Source organism: Panthera pardus, unplaced genomic scaffold (genome assembly GCF_024362965.1).
Source record: "Panthera pardus isolate Hobbes unplaced genomic scaffold, ASM2436296v1 HiC_scaffold_27, whole genome shotgun sequence".
In the NCBI taxonomy this organism is placed as follows: Eukaryota; Metazoa; Chordata; class Mammalia; order Carnivora; family Felidae; genus Panthera; species Panthera pardus.
In genome coordinates, this window is record NW_026526843.1 from 93,824,315 (window position 1) to 93,847,823 (window position 23,509).

The 23,509-nt window shown below is 36.6% G+C and overlaps 1 protein-coding gene across 1 annotated transcript in view; it reads right to left on the bottom strand.

The window, feature by feature from the left end:
* CFAP47 (cilia and flagella associated protein 47) overlaps positions 1–23,509 on the bottom strand; it is a 546,469-nt gene that overhangs the window by 459,170 nt on the left and 63,790 nt on the right. Inside the window, exons 16-19 of the mRNA XM_053891727.1 lie at positions 11,802–11,932; positions 8,700–8,822; positions 7,272–7,403; positions 4,430–4,507 (exon numbers count right to left, since the gene is read on the bottom strand). Coding sequence (XP_053747702.1) covers positions 4,430–4,507; positions 7,272–7,403; positions 8,700–8,822; positions 11,802–11,932 — 464 coding nt within the window. The remainder of the gene's footprint in view (positions 1–4,429; positions 4,508–7,271; positions 7,404–8,699; positions 8,823–11,801; positions 11,933–23,509) is intronic.

The following is a 23,509-nucleotide window of genomic DNA, read 5'->3' on the forward strand; positions in this document are numbered from 1 at the left end:
TGTTAGGAAGGCTTTTCTCTAACTTGAAATTGCCTGATAAAATATTATGTATCCTTCAAATCCCAGTTAGATAAACCAAAATTTATTATGCTGTGCTCAGAACTACTTCTCTTCCTTATATTTACTTACCATTACATCATAAAGACTGGTTATTTGTTTACAGATCTGTCTCTCCTAGTGGACCTTAGGCCTGATTCATTTTTATATCTCTAGTACCTGAAACCTAGCTTAAATATATGTAAGTCATGTTTATCGAATGTATTGTTTTTTAATGTGCACAACTTGGTGAGTTTAAGATGCAGCTATTTTTTGTTTTTCGTTTTTTAATTTTTTTAATGTTTTTATTTATTTTAGAGAGAGAGAGAGAGAGACAGAATGCGAGCAGGGGAAGGGCGGAGAGAGAGAGACAGAATCCGAAACAGGCTCCAGGCTCCAAGCTGTCAGCACAGAGCCCGATGCGGGGCTCGAACTCATGAACCGTGAATCATGACCTGGGCCGAAGTTGATGCCCAACCGACTGAGCCATCCAGGCGCCCCTGCTTCCCTTATGTTAATCTGTTTTGTATCTTAAAGTCTTCATATGGGTGAAGTCTATGATATTTGTCTTTCTCTAATTTCGCTTAGCATAATACCCTCTAGCTCCATCCACGTAGTTGTAAATGGCAAGATTTCATTCTTTTTGATTGCTGAGTAATACTCCATTGTATATATATATACCACATCTTCTTTATCCATTCATCCATCGATGGACATTTGGGCTCTTTCCACACTTTGCCTATTGTTGATAGTGCTGCTATAAACATGGGAGTTCATGTGTCCCTTCGAAACAGCATACCTGTGTCCCTTGGATAAATACCTAGTAGTGCAATTGCTGGGTTGTAGAGTAGTTCTACTTTTAATTTTTGGAGGAACCTCCATACTGTTTTCCAGAGTTGCTGCACGAGTTTGCATTCCCACCAGCAGTGCAAAAGAGATCCTCTTTCTCCGCATCCTCGACCACATCTACTGTTGCCTGAGTTGTTCATGTTAGCCATTCTCACAGGTGGGAAGTGGTATCTAATTGTGGTTTTTATTTGTATTTCCCTGATGATGAGTGATGTTGAGCATCTTTTCATGTGTCAGTTGGCCATCTGGATGTCTTTTGTGGAGAAGTGTCTACTCATGTCTTTTGCCCATTTCTTCACTGGTTTATTTGTTTTTTAGGTGTTGAGTTTGATAAGTTCTTTATAGATTTTAGATACTAACCCTTTATCTGTTATGTCATTTGCAAATATCTTCTCCCATTCCGTTGGTTGCCTTTTAGTTTTGCTGATTGTTTCCTTCGCTGTGCAGAAGATTTTCATTTTGATGAGGTGCCAATAGTTCATTTTTGCTTTTGTTTCCCTTGCCTCCAGAGACCTGTTGAGTAAGAAGTTGCTGAAACCAAGGTCAAAGAGGTTTTTGCCTGCTTCCTCCTCGAAGATTTTGATGGCTTCCTGTCTTATGTTTAGGTCTTTCAACCATTTTGAGTTTATTTTTGTATATGGTGTAAGAAAGTGGTCCAGCTTCATTCTTCTGCATGTCGCTGTCCAGTTTTCCCAGCACCACCTGCTAAAGAGACTGTCTTTATTCCATTGGATATTCTTTCCTGTTTTGTCAAAGATTAGTTGGCCATACGTTTGTGGATCCATTTCTGGGTTCTCTATTCTGTTCCATTGATCTGAGTGTCTGTTTTTGTGCCATTGAATGTATCTTAACTTCAGCAGACGTGCCAAGCATGTGCTGACATCACAAAATTCTGTAGGATTCCTCTTTTGGCAGAATTACTACATTTTAGCCTTACAGTTTCTAAGTAAAAGAATTATACATAACATTAAAGAGAAATGTTGAGGAAAATATTGCATTACGGTCAAATGGCCACTATCTGTTTCACTTATAATGTCAACCTAGTTCTACAGGTGAAATCTGTAAAATCCGATATGGGTAATAAAAGTCTGATGCTTTGTATTTGCACAAAAATCACTCCTCTTTTGCCACGCCGGTCTTGTCCATATGTTCATTCGGATAAAATTTCATAATTGTTTTTAAGATACATATTCCATGCCATACAGTTATTAAATGTATTACTGACAAAGGTGCCTGGATGGCTTAGTCGGTTAAACGTCCATCTCTGGATTTCAGCTCAGGACATGATCTCATGGTTTGTGAGTCTGAGCCCCACGTTGGGCTTTGTGCTGAGAGCGTGTACCCTGCTTGGGACTCTCTCTTTCCCTCTCTCTCTGCCCCTCCTCTGCTCACTCACTCTCAAAAATAAACTTTAAAAATCTTTTAAAAAATAAAAATAAATACATGTATTACTGATAATATCTGGTGATGCCAGAATATTATTTTTAAAAGGCAGCTAGGCAGCTATGCTTAAAATTCAACATATTAAGGAATATTGATATATATTAATATCAAGTCTTAAAAAATTACTCGATTGTACCATAACATGCAAAGCATGCCACAAATTCCTTTAGGGTGTGGAAATTAAATAGTAAAAGTCTCCATATACTTCTAATATTGTTCAAGGAGAAACACTATAGCAATGGAAAAAAGCACTCTGGATACTAAGGGTTTAGTCTCAAAGAATCACCACAGTCTTGGACAAGCTAGCCTAGTATTTGCCAATTGATGTGGACTTATCATGTCTTCAACACCAAATAAAATAAAGGTTAGAAAATTATAACTCAACGGGGCACCTGGGTGGCTCAGTCAGTTAAGTGTCTGACTTCGGCTCAGGTCATCATCTCACGGTCCTTGAGTTCAAGCCCCCACCTAAGGCTCTGCGCTAACAGCTCAGAGCCTGGAGCCTGCTTCAGATTCTGTGTGTCCCTCTCTCCCTCCCTCCCTCCCTCTCTCTCTCTCTCAAAAATACACAAACATTAAAAAAAAATTAGTTAAATAAAAGAAAATTATAACTTAAAGCAAGACACTAGAATTGTGGTGATGCCATTAAAGTACAGAATAGAAATGAGGCCCTACTGGAGGCACTGGCAGCCTCATCAAGATCTGCTCAATTTAATTCAGCACCAGAATGGTGTCAGGTGCTGCAGTACTAGTGGGAGACAAAAACAGATGTGCAGATGACCTCAAAATAATAGGACAAATGCTATGATGAAGATGTTCCCAGAGTTTAAGATGTTTGTAACATGTTATAAATTCCACAATGGAGGGGCATATGAGCCTGCTTTGAAGGATTACAGTTAAATTTTTTGGGTAGATGAGACCAGACTTAATTCCTGAGAGACTTGCCAGGGGAAAAAAAAAAAAAAAGTATGTGTGTGTATGTACTCTGTCAATTGTAGGACAAAGTTTTAGCAGGGTACAGAGCAATGATTTAAAAAATAAATACAACTAGGGGTGCCTGGATGGCTCAGTCGGTTAAGCATCCGACTTCAGCTCAGGTCACGATCTCACAGTTCGTGAGTTCGAGCCCCACATGAGGCTCCGTACTGACGGTGTGGAGCCTGTCGCTCGCATCGAGTTCTGTGTCTCCCTCTTTCTGCCCTTCCTCCATCCCTGCACACTCTCTCTCTCAAAAATAAATAAACATTAAAAATACATACATACATATATACAACTATAGTTCAGAAAATGCAAATCAAGACCACAGTGAGATATCATTTTATACTTAATAGATAGATAAACATGAAGTCTTACAATACAACTTATGGAAAAAAAAGGATGTGGGGTATTGGAAACTTGAGAAGAAAATATGGAAACTATCTTGTGAAGCCAAAAATGCACATATTCTGCGACTCAGCAACTCCACTCCTAGAGAAACACTGGCATTTGTACCTTGTAAGATATGTACACAAATGTTCCCAGCTGTCATGTTTGTAGTAACCAGAAAACAGAAACACTTCATTGAATGGACAGCGGAATGGATCTACAAATTACAACAGGTCTACTACAACATAACAGACTACTAAGCAGAAGTGAGAAGGAAAAAAATACAGCTACACACAATTTAGATAAACTTTGCAAATATAACAGTCAGTTAAAACTAACTCACCAAAGACTACACACAGCACATGTTTGTTACAAAGCTCAAAAATGAACGAGCCAGGGGCGCCTGGGTGGCTCAGCTGGTTGAGCATCCAACTTTAGCTCAGGTCATGATCTTGCGGTCTGAGAGTTCGATCCCTGTGTCAGGCTCTGTGCTGGCAGCTCAGAGCCTGGAGTCTGATTCAGCTTCTGTGTCTAGCCACCCAGCCACCTCGTTCAGTGGTAAATAATTAAACCTTCATTTCATATTCTGCTTCATCACTTATATTACATATATAAATTTCGATGTGCCAAAGTATTATATAATAAAGTATTTTTAAACATAAATGGGTTGACTAGGGACACAAAACACAAGTCACCACACTTATAAACCAGTTCCACAAATAGGTAATGTACTCACCGGGTTAATTTCCACATCAGCAATCTCAACAGATCCACCAATCCTAAGGTCTTTGACATTTGCATGGCGAATAGCAACCTTATTTAAGAGAAATATAAAACTTTGTAGAAACCGCATTAAAATTTCCTCGCATCTTGCTAAAGTGTTACCTGGCATTTCGTAATATTTTAAAATTCAAATACTCATACCATATTATAAATGTCACAAGATTTATTCTGGCAGTTGTCATCGCATTTCTTGTTATGCAGAATTTGTTCCTAAGAGGAATGAATGTTCAACTCTCAAAAACCTACACCACAAGCAGGACCAGTTCACAGCTTATGAGTTTGATGACAGAGTTCTACCCATGTGACTAGATGTTATTGCCACTCCCTGTATCCCTTTTGTATTTACCTAATTTCAAGAGATTATTCAACATTAAAACAGACAGGGCACTGAGTACAAACACTTCTTCCCATGGCGAGACACTAACATCCACAATGACCATAATAATGAAAGTAGCTAAAAAACATTGCTGAGTAAATGGGCCAGGAATCGTGCTAAATACATTGTCTCCTTATTATTCCTCAGTATCCTGTGAGGTCGTTAATATGAATATCCTAATTTCCAACTCAGGAAAATTGAGGCTCAGAGAGGCAGAGGATTTTGCTTTTTTCTTGATGTCTCAGAACAGCAGTGGCTAAATTTGAACAAAGGACTACCTGAACACTCAACTGCCTCCAGGAAAATTAAGATAGTGAAATAAGAATTTCGTTTCACGAATTCCTACAAAATTAGAAATGTAGATTAACTGAATATTAAAGTGTCTAAGCAAAATCTCAGAACCACAATAACAGCATTCGCTGAAAGCCTTACCTGTATAAGAATAGAGTATAACAAGTCTGGATTTAAATCTAAATATATATCTAAGAAAGAGATATGAATGTATTTTACCCTTTCTACAGAAACTCAGTGACACTATACTTTCTGTATATTGTATGATATGAATATATTGTACCCTTTCCACAGAAAGTCAGTGACAGTGTACATAGGCAAATAAACTCCAAATTATCATTTGTTCAAAATTATTGGGGAAAGCTATGTGCCATTTAATTTTATTAACTAAATCAGTATATTCATAATATTATACAACTTCCAAATTTTATTTAAAGAATATATACTATAAAAACAAAATACTTGACTAAAATCATAAAAAGCATCATTTAATGATTCAGAGGAAATTACAAATCAACATGTTCTTCATTGATGAACCCCATACATAATCTCAACTTTTCAGGGCTGTTTTTTACCCACCTCCGCATCATTTGTCATCCACTGAATCTACGACAGAAACTAACATAAAATTTGTGCCCAGGAAATATGTGTTGAGCGGATGAATAAATGAATCTTATTATATTTTGTTAAAAAGGTAAGCATTGTAAAAACAGCATAACCTTCTAAAATACAGTAGAAATTAATCTTTTAGTAAAATCTGTATTTTAGTGGCATTATTTTTTGTTTTCCAGAATATTATATAAAAAAATTCTGCTGAAATCTCAGACCATATACCACAATATATAATTTATAAACACCCTTCAATACATATTTCTTTTTAAAAGTAAGATACAATCATTTGATGGTTTATTTGGGACAATTTTTGGTGTTTATCACATTAATAATATTGTCAAATTATTTAAAAATTAACTGTTAGGGGAAATTAAGGATAAAATAGAGAATATATCCAAAACTATTCATTTTGATTTGATAAGTGTACCTATCATTTCTAATGTAAGTAAATATACACAGTTGATCATTAGACTGAATATCAAGAGTATTCCATTCCTTGGGGCACCTGGGTGGCTCAGTCAGTTAAGCGTATGACTTCAGCTTAGGTCACGACCTCACGGTTTGTGAGTTTGAGCCCCGCATCTGGCTCTGTGCTGACAGCTCAGAGCCTGGAGCCTGCTTTGGATTCTGTGTCTCCCTCTCTCTCTGCCCCTCCCCCACTCGTGTTCTCTCTCTCTCTCTCTCTCTCTCTCTCTCTCTCTCTCTCTCAAAAATAAATAAACATTAAAAATTTTAAAAAAAGAGTATTCCACTCCTTGAGTTTATAATAACATTTATCAGAGACTGATCTTATGTTTTATTTGTTCTGTTTAGCGATCACTTAGAGAAGCCTCTAAAATCAAGGTAATATCTTTTCCTATTTAAATAGCTCTAAGAATATAAACTAGTACACATTTTATGCATGCTATAAAATATAGATGTTAACACCATATAGAATTTGCCTACAATTCATAAAGTCATTGAAGCTACTTAGAATTAACATTCCAAAATTGATTAATTTTTCTTAAGGTATCTAGTTAAATCAAATATCTAATTAATGTCATGTAAAAAAGTCATCCTTTCCTCTATGACTAATGAAGACTTAGCACAACTTAGAGACACCAAACATCATTCTAATTTCATGTGAAAAATGCCTCATACTGATGAAAGGTATCCATTTCAACTTAGTAGAAATTTCCATTACTAACTTTCACCAAAATATTTTCTACAAATCCTCTTGCCAGGTTCTGCTAACCATTTCTATAAAGTTGCTTATTTCACAGACCTCTAAAAACTGCATATTTTAGAGGTAACTCAACTGTTAAAAAAAATAACACAAATTTTAAAACCAATTGATTAGTATCATAAACCATTAAACCCTATTCCCATTAGAAGAAATCATTAAAACAAGTTTTCTAAGAATAAAACACACACAACATTTTACAGTATTATACCTACTATTATAAATATCTAAAAACAACCAAACAAATCCACATAGACATACATAAGGTATGAATACATATATGCATAAACATACCTTTGCTCTTGTATCAAATTTTTCTGCTACAGTTGGTGTACAGGAGATATTGAGAACAGTTAGTCCCCCAAATGGAATTATTCCTTGTGATGGAACAATATTAATGGTAGACAAAAGACTCTGGTCACAAACCTGTAAGTGAAAATTTGCAGAAATGCTACATTATCCCTTTAAAGTTACTGTTCTGAAGCTTTCATAAGAAAGCTTCCAAACTACTACCTAGAGAGAGGACCCTGGGCACAGAGCATGAGATGATTTTGTAATAAGTTTTCAAACACTAGACGCACAAATAAACTTCAAGAAGGGTTTGTAGCCCTAACCCAGGAAACAGAAATTTCGGTAGTGGTGGCATCCAATTGAAAAAAAGATGATGAAGTTTATTGTCTGGAACGTTTTCAAGACACTGCAAAACTTACAAGGATGAGACATATCTGTTAGAGAAGATGACAAAATTCTAGATACTACTTTGATAGTTTGTCTTTTTCCTGACAGTAAATACTGAAAGCAACATTACAGGGCTGGGGGGGGGGGGGGGGGGGAGGGTAGAGAGCAAGATGATAACCCTCCTCTTCTCTGTTATCTCCTTGATAACATAACGCCTAAGATATCATTTTGATCTTCGAAAAAGTTCTAAGCACCTTACCAAAGGATTTATGGGGTGGTTTCTCAGAGGCTAATTTAGGAGTATCTACCATGCTTGAAGCCAGAATAATTTAAAGGAAAATTGGCTAAGGTATTTTTGGAATGAAGGAGCAAATAGACCTCAGAAGTAGTTTTCAAGCAACAGAATAGATAAAGGTATCTGGGTTTTTCTGTTTTTTTTTTTTTTTTTTTCTTTTCGTTTGGGCAGAAGAAGACATGTAGATACAAAGCCTGAATGAAAAGTTTCAAACACTAACCTCTACTGGGAGATCTTAATATATTTTTAAGCAAAAAAAATTCTATCACCACTTTAAACACCCCTCACCCTGTAATTCAAATCAGGAACAACAAGTATAAAAAGAGTATCTTTAGAAGGATCTTGCTCTAGGTCCCAGTTTCTACCATAATAGTCCTGATGATAGAGTGAAAATGAAGAAAGAAGGAAAAACATGTAATTAAATATAGAGTTGTAATAGCAACAATAGATACTTTCTGAAGTGTTATTTTTTCAAATTATCTTTTCAATAAGACAAAATGACAGGAAGAAAAAGAAGGGTAAGAAGAAAAAGAGAGACTAAGGGAGGGAAAAAAAGGAGAAAAACTTATTGTGGGAAATTACAAGGACAAAGTAGATGAAATGTACTCAGATAAGTCTCATACGAAATATTATGAGACTAATATTAGCATCAGCCAATTTATAAAGCAACACTACAGTGTTGATGGCAAAAGACTAATTCAAATTATAATGTGATCTGCTCCAAACAAGATTCCAAGATTCTACATTACCTTGAAATAAGCATGGTTTTGTCCTACATTGTGTAGAATCGCTTTCCTCCAAGTTGTTAAACCTTGAGGGCTATTACTGAAGAGGATCCTTGGCTCCAAAAATACGACCTTGGTGTGGCCAACCTAATAATAAAAGAGAAGTTATGATAGAAATAATAATAAATATTTTTATCCCCTACCAAATGACTCAAATTTTTTCAGCTTCATGGAAATTTCTAGAATATGAAGTGTTATCAAATGTTATGATGTACTTAAGAGAAAGGAAAAATAGAATGGAAGATCTAAAACGTACTGCTAAACGGAGGAAGGCAGGGGGATTAAGACAACTCAATGGAGAAAGTAAATATGAGACTTAGAATCATGTGGATTAATCACTGAAGGAGATCTTAGAAATCATCTATCCAACCATGTACAGGGTGTTACCATGTGCTCTGCAAAAGTAAAGAGTTCAAGAGTCCCCTAGCATAGGAAATAGTGTGCCAAATGAAATTATATTGACACATTTTTACTAGAAGTCTTCTCTTAGCACTTAATATGTTGATAATGCACACTTTGCTTATCTGAGAATGAGGAGGTAGTTCACTGTGATTCAGAGTTACTTAGGCACAGAACTCCTCCTTAACCCTGCACAAATAACTTCCCCAACTACAGTATCATAGGACACTCTGTGAAAATGCTGATATTATCTATCTCTCCTATTTCACAGGAAAGGAAACAATAACAAAGGGGAACTGGAACTCAAGTAGTCCAATTCCTTATTCAGTGCTCTTTATACCACATCCTATTATCTCTATCTATGATGAATTATTTATTGTCTTAGGAGGTTTTAATACTTTCTTATAATTATTTGAAGAATATGACTTGGGGAATTGGAATAATAGATTTGTAAACAAAGCTAATAGGGGCTCCTGGGTAGCTCAGTCAGTTAAGCGTCTGACTTCGGGTTAGGGTTGTGATCTCACGGTTCGTGGGTTCTAGCCCGATGTCAGGCTCTGTGCTGATAGCTCAGAGCCTGGAACCTGCTCCATATTTTGTGTCTCCCTCTCTGCCTCTCTCCTGCTCACTTCTCTTTCTCTCTTTCTCTCTCTCTCTCTCTCAAAAATAAATAAAATGTTAAAAAAAACATTTTAAAAATTAAAAAAATAAACAAAGCTGACATAACAAAGTGGTCAACTAAATACTTCATAAATTAATGACAATGAACATTTTATTTAATCACTTCATGTTCCTCCATCTTTACTTTCTTAAGAGAAACACTTCACAATTCATTTAACTTTAAGGATGTCAAGAATTTATCATAAAATAACCTAACCCATTATTGAGATCTCAGACTTTATTTTTAAGCAATCCTAGGGTAGGAAAGTGGACACATTTTAACAAAGGGTAACAGCAAAGACTGTGGAGGCAAAGAGATCTGGATAGAAATTCCATCTAGAGCATTTACTGCATGTGTGAACTCACCGTTGTTAATTACCCACCCTAATCCTGCATTTCCTCATCCATCAACTGAGTCATAAATACAGCCTTACAGAGTTGTTGTAAAGATTAAATTAGAAAATACATGAATAGCATTTAGCATCCTGCCTGACACAAAGTAACTAATAAATGACATTACTAATGCAAAGCCTAAACTACTAAATTGTTCATCTTTTATCTGTTAGAAAAAATACACATGGGGTATGTGAGCAAATTTCTATTAGTAACTTTATCATACACAGTTATGAAAGCAACAGTTAAAGAACTATGTGCATATATTCACCAAAATACATCTATAAAAATGTCAACAGAAGCACTATTATAGTAGTGATAAATCTGAAACAATCCAAATCCCCATCAGCTGTGTGATAGAAAAATGATGGTATAGTCACACAATGGAATACTATTCAGGAATGAGAATGAATACACTGTCACCACACGTTTCAGAATAGACAAAGCCCACAAACCTAATGATGAACAAAAGAAGCCAGACATAAAAGAGAACACATGTTTTGATTACATTTAAATAAAGCTCATAACAAAGATTAATCTATGTCCTTAGAAGTAAGGATAGTGATGACTCTGGGAGGGATGGAGTGACTGGAACTGTAAATTGGGGAGGGAAGGATGGTTCTTGTGGAATATTAGTCATATGCTATTTCTTGATCTGGTTGATCTGGGTGTGAGTTACAAAGGTGCCATCAGTCTGTAAAGACTGAACAATATGGAAATCATAATATACTTTTCTGTATGTATAATATATACTGTGTGTATACTATATACTTCAATAGAAAGTTTTTTAAAGAACAGTAAGTAATTTAAACATAGGGAAAAAAGTAAGGTCCTGCTGATTTCAAGCCTAGAGCAGAGGAAAGACTGTACTGATTGATGCCATCATTAAAGTGGATGAATCTCTTATCTCTTAAGGCTATGAGCTCCTTCATAGCTAAAATATTTAAGAGCATGATCATGGCCTGGAGATAGAGACGAGATGTAATAAAACAGCATTGACTTGTTAAATTACTACCAATATTGGAAAGAAAATTTAGTACACAAGTAAAGTGGATTCTTGGTGATGACAAGGCATGAACTTAAGGCCTTCTGGGCTCTACCACAGAATGTTAAAATCAACATACTGCAGTTTTAACTTTACTCATTTTTATTATAAGCAGTATGTTCTATAAAAATAAGAATTTCCATATCTCCTTAATATGTAAATTACATGATCCATTTCACACTGAGTTATTAATTACTACTAGAATTCTAACAAGGCATTATAGTAGGACAAAAACACAATTTTTTCTATTTTTCTTTTCTTTTAATGAAGTAATTGTTAAGTGGCTCTCATGCTATTTTACGTTTATAAAGGCTCTAATAACAATCTAGTACCATTGGCACCAAAGTCTTGGATTTCTGAGTTAATTCTAGGTAACACAATACCATTTTTTAGCAAAGTCTTCATTTATGGTAGAGAAGTGGTACCAAGAGGATGGGTAATTCAGTTAAAAAAATACTGCAAGGAAAATCAGTTTTACTAATATATATATACCTAACTATACACACATATATATGCCCAACCAATTTAGAGTCTTCCAAATAAAAATCATATCCAATGGAAATCATTACTTGTGCAACACATTTTAGGGTCATTGTGTTTCCTTCATTGACGTGAAGAACAAATTCTCCCCTTTCCGGAGAACTGAAACCTGGCTGCCAAGTTACTTCACATTGCAAGGAGGAATATGGTTCAACAGTGCCTACAGAGGATTTAGAAAGAACAGATATGGACCATATTTTAATTGTATTTATTTTAATATCCAAAATAAGAGCTGGCATAAAAATGTAATGACATTATATAACAAATTATTTAAATTAAATTCAAAATATAGGGAAATACTATATGAGAGATTATCAAATGAGTACAGACCTAGAGAATTTGATTAAAAGCTAACATGCATACCTTATTTTCCAATTTTATTAAGCAGATCAAAATATTTGACAAAAAGTATGCCAGTATTTAGCAAACTTTCTCCTTCATGTTTCCCAACACACTGAAATACTTATTAACATCACTCATTCAGTTTTCAGAGTAAAAAATTACAATTACCAGAGACTTTTTTGTTTTTATGTGTTCACAGTCCTAGAGATAGAACTTCTGATATTGCTACCAGTAATTAACACATTTCTATAATTCAAATGTATTGAGAACCCAGGAGATATTAGGCACATTTGGTGTGGGCTGCTTTATCTGTTTAAATTCATCATTTCCTTTGGAGTAAGAAAATAATATTTGATGGAAAGAATGACTTACAAGTTCTTCCTCCAAAGGAAAATTCAAATGCATGGAACATTAAACAGAATGATGAGTGAGTGTCACATATATATTTTGCCTTAGGGTTAGGTACATTTTCATGCGATGGCAGTTTCCATAAACTTAAAAACATAGTGCGTACCTCTTAGTTTTGCAGTGGTCAAGTAGAGAGATAATAAGACATGTAAAGCAATTACCATAGTGTGTGATGCCACGAAAACACCCAGTGCCAGATGTTATTGTTAATACTTCTGAGTGCCAATACTATGGTAGGCACCATAATTTATAAAGAGAAAAGAAACTGCTCAGGGAAAAACTAACAGTCTAGTGGCGTCCATCAGGATTATATTTGTCTGGGAGGAATCAAGCTGGTGGAAAAGTAGGGGGATCATTATTTCCCCCTCATCCCTCCAACACAGTTGAATTGAAGTCAGGTCATCTGGAACACCCAGGAAATCAATCTGCTGAGGGGCAGAAGGATCCCCACAGGTGGAAAGAGACAGCTTAGTGGGACAGAAGCGCGTGTTTGCAAAGTGGAAGAGATAAAACGGAGAACGGATGGCATAGGTACGGAGGGGAGGGGACCCCTTCTGTGGAGAGACAAAAGGAAGTGAGGAGAGGCTGGAGACGTGTGGGATTGTATTTGGACAAGAGAAAAACATCTCCAGACCATAGTCTGGGGAACCAAAAATATAGAGAGCGACAGTTTCTACTTTGCAAACAACCTTACAAGTGAAGATAGGGGTTTTCAGGGGTACGCAACTTTCTCTGGACCAGAGCCAGCTGTTTGCATGTGCCTGGGAGGGGAGGGGAGCCAGCCCCTGGGAGCTGTAGTGATCTCAGGGACACACTGGGCAAGAGCAGTCCCCTCCCTCGAGTACTGTAGGAAGAGGGTTTATTGCCCCTCCAAGGACAAAACACCCTGCAGGCGCCAACCAGAGGCTCTTTGTCGACTGGGCAGACTGGCGCTATTCCAGAATTGGGTTTTGTGGTGCAGGATCCTTTAAGACATCAGGTTTGAATCCGAGCAGAGCACCTAGGAGGCACAGGAGACTGTGGAGCAGGACAAGCTGCCCGCCAGCACTATTATGTGAGGGCTGCCTGAACAGCATGGTTTAAGACACCCTATCTGGGGAAGAGAGTTGGGGTGTTACCATTTTCTGCCCCATCACCAACATGGCTGGGATTCAGAGAACATCACAGTAGCCCCCAGTGGGGACAGAACCCACTTATACCAAACCCTGCCACTCTGTGCTGGGTAACTACTTATCTACCAGAGCAGGACTGACCCCAACCAAACCAGATGGCCTCTGCTCCAGACCAGAACAGCCCCCAGGCACCAAGAGACAACTATCCTGATGTTTTGTATATTAGTCTGTTTCTTTTTTAATTCTTTTATTATTTTTTTCTCTTCTTTTACTTCTCTTTTTTCTTCTTTTTCCCTCTACCACCCCCCATTTCTTAAACCTCTTTCCACTGGAATCAGGCCCAGAGATCCTGATTTGATTTTTGATCAATTCTTATTTTGTGTCTGTGTGTGTGTGTGTGTGTGTGTGTGTGTGTGTGTGTGTGTATACATATATTTTTTTTTCATTCTCTTTTCTGGTTGTTTGTTTGCTTCATCAGGCATTTTTACTCAATTTTTTTATACCTTTTCTGTACGTTTTTCTTCTTTATTTTCCTCTCTCTCTAGATTAAGGCTTATACTTTCTTTGATTCTCTGCCTGGTATTTTTTTCGACCCCTGTCATTTCTCTCTTTGTATGGGATAAGACTTCTTCCCCTGCCCACTTATTCCTTTTTTCCAGGGTTACTTCAATGAAAAAATCAAAGAACACCTGGTGGAAAGTCAAATCCACCACAACAAGCAGTGAGAAAAAGCAACCAAAGATGCAACAATGGATAGCATGCAACACACATCAAAAACACTTTTGGACATGCCAGGCTCTAGACAGTATGACTGCATTTTAATATAGTAGTATTCACAGGTACAGGAGTCAGAACAAGCTACTAAAACACATAAAACCAGCCAAAATAATGAAATGGAGTAATTCTCCTCAAAAGAAATTCAAGGAAGAAATGACAGCTGGAGAATGGCTCAAAAGAGATATAAACAATATATGTGAACATTAAAATAGAATAACAGTCCTAAGACTAATAGCTGAGCTTGAAAAAAACATAGAAGATAGCAGAGAATCTATTGCTGCAGAGATCAAGGACCTAAGAAATAGTCATGATGAATTTAAAAATGCTGTAAATGAGATGCAAACTAAACTAGATGCAGTGACAGCAAGGATGAGAGAAGCAGAACAGAGAATAGGTGAAATAGACAATAAAATAATGGAAAATGATGAAGCCGAGAAAAGGAGAGAAAAGAAATTACTAGACTATGAGGGAAGAATTAGAGACCTAAGTGGTTCAATGAAATGAAATCAAATAATATCCTTATCATAGGCATTCCAAAAGAAGACAGAAAGGGGAAGAAGGTTTATTTGAACAAATTATAGCAGAGAACTTCCTTAATATAAGGAAGGACACAGACATCCAAGTCCAGGAGGCACTGAGAACTCCTTTCAAAATCAACAAAAACATGCCAACACCATGACATATCTGAGTGAAACTTACAAAATACAAGGATAAAGAGAATTCTGAAAGCAGCTATGGAAAAACAGGCCTTAATCTATAAGGGTAGACACATAAGGGTCATAAGATACCTGTCCACTGAAACTTAGGAAGTCAGAAGGGAGTGGCAGGAGATACTCAATGTGCTGAATAGAAATATATGCAGCCAAGAATCGTGTATCCAGCAAAGCTGTCATTTGGAATAGAAGGAGAGATAAAGACTTTCCTAGACAAAAACTAAAGGAGTTCATGACCACTAAGCCAGCCCTGCAGGAGGTCCTAAGGGGGACTCTGTGAGTGGAAAGCAGCAAAGACTACAAAAGACCAGAGACATCACCAAACATGAAACCTACAGATAACACCAGGACACCAAATCCATAACTTACAATAATCACTCTGAAGGTAAATGGACTACTAAATCCCCCAATCAAAAGACATAAGGTATCAGAACGGATTTAAAAAAAAAAAAAAAAAAAAAAAAAGATCCACCTGTATGCTGCCTGCAAGAGACTAATTTTAGATACAAGGACACCTGCAGATTGAAAGTGAGGGGATGGAAAACCATCTATCATGCTACTGCATGTCAAAAGAAAGCCGAGTAGCCATACTTATATCACACAAACTAGATTTAAAAATAGAGACAATAATAAGATATGAAGAAGGACATTGTATCATAATTAGGGGGCCTAACCATCAAGAAGAGCTAACAACTGTAAAAGTTTACACCCCCAACATGGAAACACACCCAAATATATAAATAAATTAATCACAAACATAAATGAACATACAGATAACAATACTGTGATTGTAGAGGACTTTAATGCTCCACTTACAACAATGGACAGAGCATCTAGGCAGATAATCAGTAAGGAAACAATAGCTATGAATGACACATTGGACCAGATGGACTTAACAGATATATTTAGAAATTTTCATTCAAAAGCAACAGAAAATCAGTAAGGAAACAATGGCTGTGAATGACACATTGGGCCAGATGAACTTAACAGATATATTTAGAACTTTTCATCCAAAATCAGCAGAATACACATTCTTCTCAAATGTACACATTCCTCAAAAAAGATCACATACTGGGGTCACAAAACAGCCCTCAACAAATATAAAAGGACTGAGATCATACTGTGCATATTTTCAAATCACAACACTATGAAACTTGAAATCAACCACAAGAAAAAATTTTAAAAGCCTCCAAATACATGGAGGTTAAAGAACATCCTACTAAAGAATGAATGGGCCAACCAGGAAATTAAAAAAGAAATTTAAAAATACATGAAAGCAAATGAAAATGAAAACATGACCATCCAAAACCCTTTGGGATGCAGCAAAGGCAGTCGTAAGAGGAAAATACATTGCAATCCAGGCCTATCTAAAGAAGCAAGAAAGGTCCCAAACACAGAACCTATCCTAACAGCAAAAGAAACAAGAAACACTGCAGCAAAGAAAGCCCAAAGCCAGCTGAAGAAGAAAAATAATAAATATTAGAGAAATAATAAAGATTAGAGCAGAAATAAACAATATACAGTCCAAGGAAAAAGAACAGATCAATAAATCTAAGAGTCGGTTTTTGGAAAGAACAAACAAAATTGATAAACCCCTAACCAGACGTCTCAAAAAGAAAAGAAAGAGGACCCAAATACATAAAATCACAAATGAAAGAGGAGATCTCACAACCAACACCACAGAAACACAAACTATTAGAGAATACTATGAGAAATTATATGCCAACAAAATGGAGAAAATTTGAACAGACCCATAACCAGTGAAGAAATTAAACTGGTTATCAAAAATCTCCCAACAAATAAGAGTCCTGGGCTACATGGCTTCACAGGGCAGTTTTACCAGATATTGAAAGCATAGTTAATAGCTATTCTTCTCAAGCTGATACAAAAAATAGAAACAGAAGGAAAGCTTCCAGACTCATTCTATGAAGCCAACATTACATTGATTCCCAAACCAGATAAAGACCCCATGAAAAATAAGAATTATACGCCAATAACCCCAATGAACATGGATGCAAAAATTCTCAACAAGATACTAGCAAATCAAATTCAACAGTATATTAAAAGAATTATTCACCATGAACAAGGGGACTTCATTCCTGGGCTGCAGGACTGGTTCATAATTCACAAATCAATGTGATACATCACGTTAATGGAAGAACAGATAAAAACCAAATGATCCTGTCAATAGATGCAGAATAAGCATTTGACAAAGTACAACATCCTTGATAAAAACCGTCAAGAAAGTAGGCATAGAAGGTACATACTTTAATATCATAAAAGCCATATATCAAAGTCCCACAGCTAATATCATCCTCCATGGGGAAAAACTAAGAGCTTTCCCCCTGAGATCAGGAACATGCGGGGGATGTCCACTCTCACCACTGTTGTTTAACACAGTGTTAGAAGTCCTAGTCTCAGCAATGAGACAACAGAATGAAATAAAAGCATCCAAATTGGCAAAAAAGAAGTCAAACTCTCACTTTTTGTAGATGACGTAATACTGTACATGAAAAACCTGAAAGATTCCACCAAAAAAGTGCAAGAACTGATACGTGAATTCAGCGAAGTTGCAGCATATAAAATCAATGTACAGAAATTGGTTGCATTTCTATACACCAATAATAAAGCAACAGAAAAAGATATCAAGAAATCAATTCTATTTACAATTGTATCAGGAACCATAAAATATCTAGGAATAAACCTAACCATAGAAGTAAAAGATCTATATGCTGAAAACTACACAAAGCTTATGAAAGAAATTGAAGACACAAATGGATAAACATCCCATGGATTGGAAGAAGAAATGTTGTTAAAATATCGATACTACCCAAAGCAATCTACTCATACAATGCAATCCCAATCAAATTAGCCCCAGCATTCTTCACAGAGCTAAAACAAACAGTCCTAAAATGTGAATGGAACCACAAAAGACCCCAAATAGCCATAGTAATATTGAAAAAGAAAACCAAAGCAGGAGGCATCACAGTTCCAGACTTTAGCCTCTACTACAAAGCTGTAAGCATCAAGAAAGTATTCATTGTATTGGCATAAAAAAAGACACACAGACCAATGGAGTAGAATAGAGACCCCAGAATTGGACCCACAAATGTATGGCCAACTAATCTTTGACAAAGCAGGAAAGATCATCCAATGGAAAAAAGACAGTCTCTCTAACAAATGGTGCTGGGAGAATTGGACAGCAACATGCAGAAGAACGAAATTACACCACTTTCTTACAACAAAGACAAAAATAAACTCAAAATGTATGAAAGACCCGAATGTGAGACAGGAAACCATCAAAACCCTAGAGGAGAAAGCAGGAAAAAACCTCTTTGACCTCAGCCACAGCAATTTCTTACTCAACACATCTCCAAAGGCAAGGGAATTAAAAGCAAAAATGAACTACTGGGACCTCATCAAGATAAGAAGCTTCTGCACTACAAAGGAAACAATCAACAAAACTAAAAGGCAACCAACGTTGGAAACCAATTTGACAAATTTCTTATATTGAAAAAAAAAATAAAAGGCAACCAATGGAATGGGACAAGATATTTGCAAATGACATATCGGAAAAATGGCTAGTATCCAAAATCTATAAAGAACTCACCAAACTCCACACCCGAAAAACAAATAACCCAGTGAAAAAATGGGCAGAAGACATGAATACACTTTTCCAAAGAAGACATCCAGATGGCCAACAGACACATGAAACGATGCTCAACGTCACTCCTCATCAGGGAAATACAAATCAAAGCCACACTGAGATACCACCTCATGTATATCTGAGTGGCTAAAATGAACAAATAAGAAGACTATAGATGCTAGAAAGGATGTAGAGAAATGGGAACCCTCTTGCACTATTGGTGGGAATGCAAACTGGTGCAGCTACTCTGGAAAACAGTGTGGGGGTTCCTCAAAAAATTAAAAATAGAATTACTCTACGACCCAGGAATAGCACTGCTAGGAATTTACCCAAGGGATACAGGAGTGTTGATGCATAAGGGTACATGTACCCCAATGTTTATAGCAGCACTTTCAATAAGAGCCAAATTATGGAAAGAGACTAAATGTCCATCAATTAATGAATGGATAAAGAAGATGTGGTTTATACATACAATGGGATACTACTTGGCAATGAGAAAGAATGAAATCTGGCCATTTGCAGCAATGTGGATAGAACTGGAGGGTATTATGCTAAGTGAAAGAAGTCAGTCAGAGAAAAACAGATATATGTTTTCACTCATATATGGATCTTGAGAAACTTAAAAGAAGACCATGGGGGAGGGAAAGGGGGAAAAAAAGTTACAGAGGGGTGCCTGGGTGGCTCAGTTGGTTGAGCATTTGGCTTTGGCTCAGGTCATGATCTCATGGTCCATGAATTTGAGCCCCGCGTCGGGCTCTGTGCTGACAGTTCAGAGCCTGGAGCTAGCTTTGGATTCTGTGTCTCCCTCTCTCTCTGCCCCTCCTCAACTTGAGCTCTGTCTCTATCAAAAAGTGAATAAACATTAAAAAAATTAAAAAAAAAAAGTTACGGAGAGGGAGGGAGGGAGGCAAACCATAAGAAACTCTTAAATACAGAGAACTGAGGGTTGATGGGGGGGTGAGAGGGAGGGGAAAGTGGGTGATGGGCATGGAGGAGGGCATTTGTTAGGATGAGCACTGTGTGTTGTATGGAAGCCAATTTGACAATAAATTATATTTTAAAAAATGTGAGACAGGAAACCATCAAAATCCTAGAGGAGATAACAGGCAACAGCCTCTTTGACCTCGGCCATAGTAACTTCCTACTTGACACATCTCCGACGGCAAGGGAAATAAAAGCAAAGATGAAGTATTGGGTCCTCATCAAGATAAAACCTTCTGTACAGCAAAGGAAACAATCAATAAAACTAAAAGGCAACTGATGGAATGGCAGAAGATACTTGCAAATAGCATATTGGATAAAGGGCTAGTATCCAAAATCTATAAGGAACTTACCAAACTCAACACCCAAAAAACAAATAATCCAGTGAAGAAATGGGCAGAAGACATGAATGGAGTCTTCTCCAAGGAAGACATCCAGATGGCCAACAGACATATGAAACAATGCTTTACGTCATTCATCATAAGGGAAATACAAATCAATACCACAATGAGATACCACCTCACACCTGTCAGTGGCTAAAATTAACAACTCAGGAAACAACAGAAGTTGGCAAGGATGCGGAGAAAGGGGAACCCTCTTCACTATTGGTGGGAATAGTGCAGCCACTGGTGCAGCCACTCTAGAAAACAGTGTACAGGTTCCTCAAAAAATTAAAAATAGAATTACCCTATGACCCAGCAATAGCACTACTAGGATTCTATCCAAAGGATACAGGGATGCTTTTTCGAAGGGGTACAAGTACCCCAATGTTTATAGCAGCACTATCAACAATAGCCAAATTATGAAAAGAACCCAAATGTTTATCAACTGATGAATGGATTAAGAAAATGTGGTGTATATATACATAATGGAATACTACTTGGCAATGAAAAAGAATGAAATCTTGCCATTTGCAATTACGTAGATAGAACTGGAATGTATTATGCTAAGGGAGTCAGTCAGAGAAAGACAGATACCATGTTTTCACTCATATGTGGAATTTGAGAAACTTAACAGAAGACCCTAGGGGAAGGGAAGGAAAAATTAGTTATGAACACAGAGGCAAACCATAAGACACTCTTAAATACAGAAAATAAACTGAAGGTTGATGGGGGTGGGGGGTTGGGGGAGTAGGAAAAATGGGTAATGGGCTTTGAGGAGGCATCTTTTGGGATAAGCACTGGATGTTGTATATCAGTAATGAATCACAGGAATCTACTCCTGAAGCCAAGACTACACTGTATGTGACCTAACTTGACAACAAATTATTAAAAGCAAGAAAAAAGGATTATATTTGTCTGTAAGTAACAAAAGACCTGCTATAGAGGGTTAGGTAAATAGGGGCTTATTTATCTTACTCAGTCAGAAGTCCATAGATAGGTATTCCAGGGCTGCCTGTGCAGGGTGACAATGCCTTCAAGGAGCAATAATCCTTCTAGTTTCCTATACTACCATTCCTTACTATGTGGCCTTCCTCAGCCTAGAAACTGCCATCTCCCTAATAAACAAACATTTAAAAAAAATGAAATCTCATTTTTAAAAAAGTACTTAAAGGTTAATGGTTTTACTCAAAAACATATTTAGAATACATGTCTTTGTGTTTTGTACTTTGAAAAATTTAACAGGTATTATGAGGAACCCAAAGAAAATGAAAAATTAAAATCTTCCCTATAAAAATAAGAATTCCAACAAGTGTCAGCATAACCATCCTTCCAGTTCATAATATTATAAACCCACTTCTCTTTTGACAAATTAAGCATCATCACTACATTTCCATGGCAGCCTCAAAGGAGAAGCCCAACCCATTCGGCCCTGCTTCAGATGGAGAAATACAAGGAAAAGGGCCATGGACTGTGCTTTCCAGACACACTCAGTGCCTTACCATGTGCTTAATCAAACCTATAACTGGAATACAGATAATATAACTACCATTGTATGATGCCTGTTCAAAAAAACTAGAGAAGGTTTATTTAGAATCCTGAAATGTGCAGAAGTATTTCCTCTCTCTTCTCTGATTATTTACTCAGCTTCTCTCTAGTACTGAGGCAGGACCCAGTCTTACCAGTGTTAATAAAAAAATTAAAAAAAAAAAAAAAAAAAAAAGCTTGGTAGGGTGGCTGGGTGGCTTAGTCAATTGAGTATCTGACTTTGGATTTAGGCTCAGGTCCTAATCTCACGGTCTTGAGATGGAGCCCTGCATTGGGCTCTGCACTGAGCATACAGCCTGCTTGGGAGTCTGTCTCTCCTTCTCTCTCTGCCCTTCCCCCACTCATACTTTCTCTCAAAATAAATAAATACACTTAAAAAAAAAAGAGCTTGGTCAAATGAATCTGCTAAATATTCATGGAAGTATAACTTGAATGCTTAATAAATTATAATCTGAGATTTTTAAATCAATACAGGCTAATAACAAGATTAAATATGGTGATATCAATGATCTCTAACCCTAATGAAAGTGCAGTACTATTTTCCACTGTAGATATACACATATATATTCATACCAAAATTAAGTGAATTTAAATTAATACTGAACTTGTTTATAACACTCCCTGTTACAACCAGTGGTAGAGTTATATAAAAATCATTATTTGGAAATGACCGACACTCACAAGAATATACACCTATGGCAAGATTTCTACAAACCAGTACTATTCTTTAATCTGAAATATACTCTATGCAGATCCCAAATGATGACTATTCATAAATGAAAAATCAGGAAGGAAGGAAGGAGTGGAAGGGAGAAGGGAAGAGTGCAGGGAAGAAAGGAGGGAAGGAAAAAGACAGGGAAGTAAGCAGGAAGCAAGTGATTGAAAATGGGGATGGCTGGCTGGATGCATGATACGCTGTAATGCATGATAGGCTGTTATTACTCTGAGGACATTTTCAGGGAAAAAAGAAGTCCAAACAGAATTAGCAAATTTTCATAATCAAATTGTTATCTACTTCTTTTGGCATCTACTCTTTGCCAGTCTTTACAGGACTTTTCCATACATTTAATCTTTATGAGATATATTAGTCTCTTCATTCTACAAATAAGGAAACCTAGTGCTTATAGAGTATTTTTCTCAAGATCACAAAGCTAGCTAGAAGCTAAGATCCGTTTTGAAGAAATCAGGTATATCTAACCCCAAAGTTTCTTTTACTTCGCATTCAAGCAGAAATGGACTTCAGCTGGTTATAAAGTACCATGTGAGTCACTGCAGATACAAAAATCCAGAACCTTCCATTTAACTGAAAAGGCATAACATGTACATTAAAGTGATCATTCAACTTTTAACTTGCCATATTATTTCTTTAAATGATACTTGTGTAGTCACGAGATCCTCAAAGCACCTAACAATGATGTTTGCTGAATTTGAAAGGCTACTAGATAACACTTCAGCAGTAACAGGGCTCAGTTTTGTAACAGGCACATTATGGGGAATTGTAGAGTCCAGAGAATGGCAGAAACAAGGGTAACAATTAACAAATATATGGAACCATCAAGAACAGTAATTCTGAGAATACATTCTATTAATGAATTCCTTATTTAAATGACAGTCTTAAGTTCTTAATTTTATTAACTGGATATTATTACCTGTATTAAATATTGATTATAAGGAATTTGTGGATCCTTCTAAAATATTTCATGATCTAAAAAAAATGTCATTCTGAATCATATCTTATCACCATCATCAAACAGAAACTAATAAAACAATACTATGTTCACCTGTATCTATGATGATTAATTTTGTCAACTTGTCCAAACTTGACCGGGC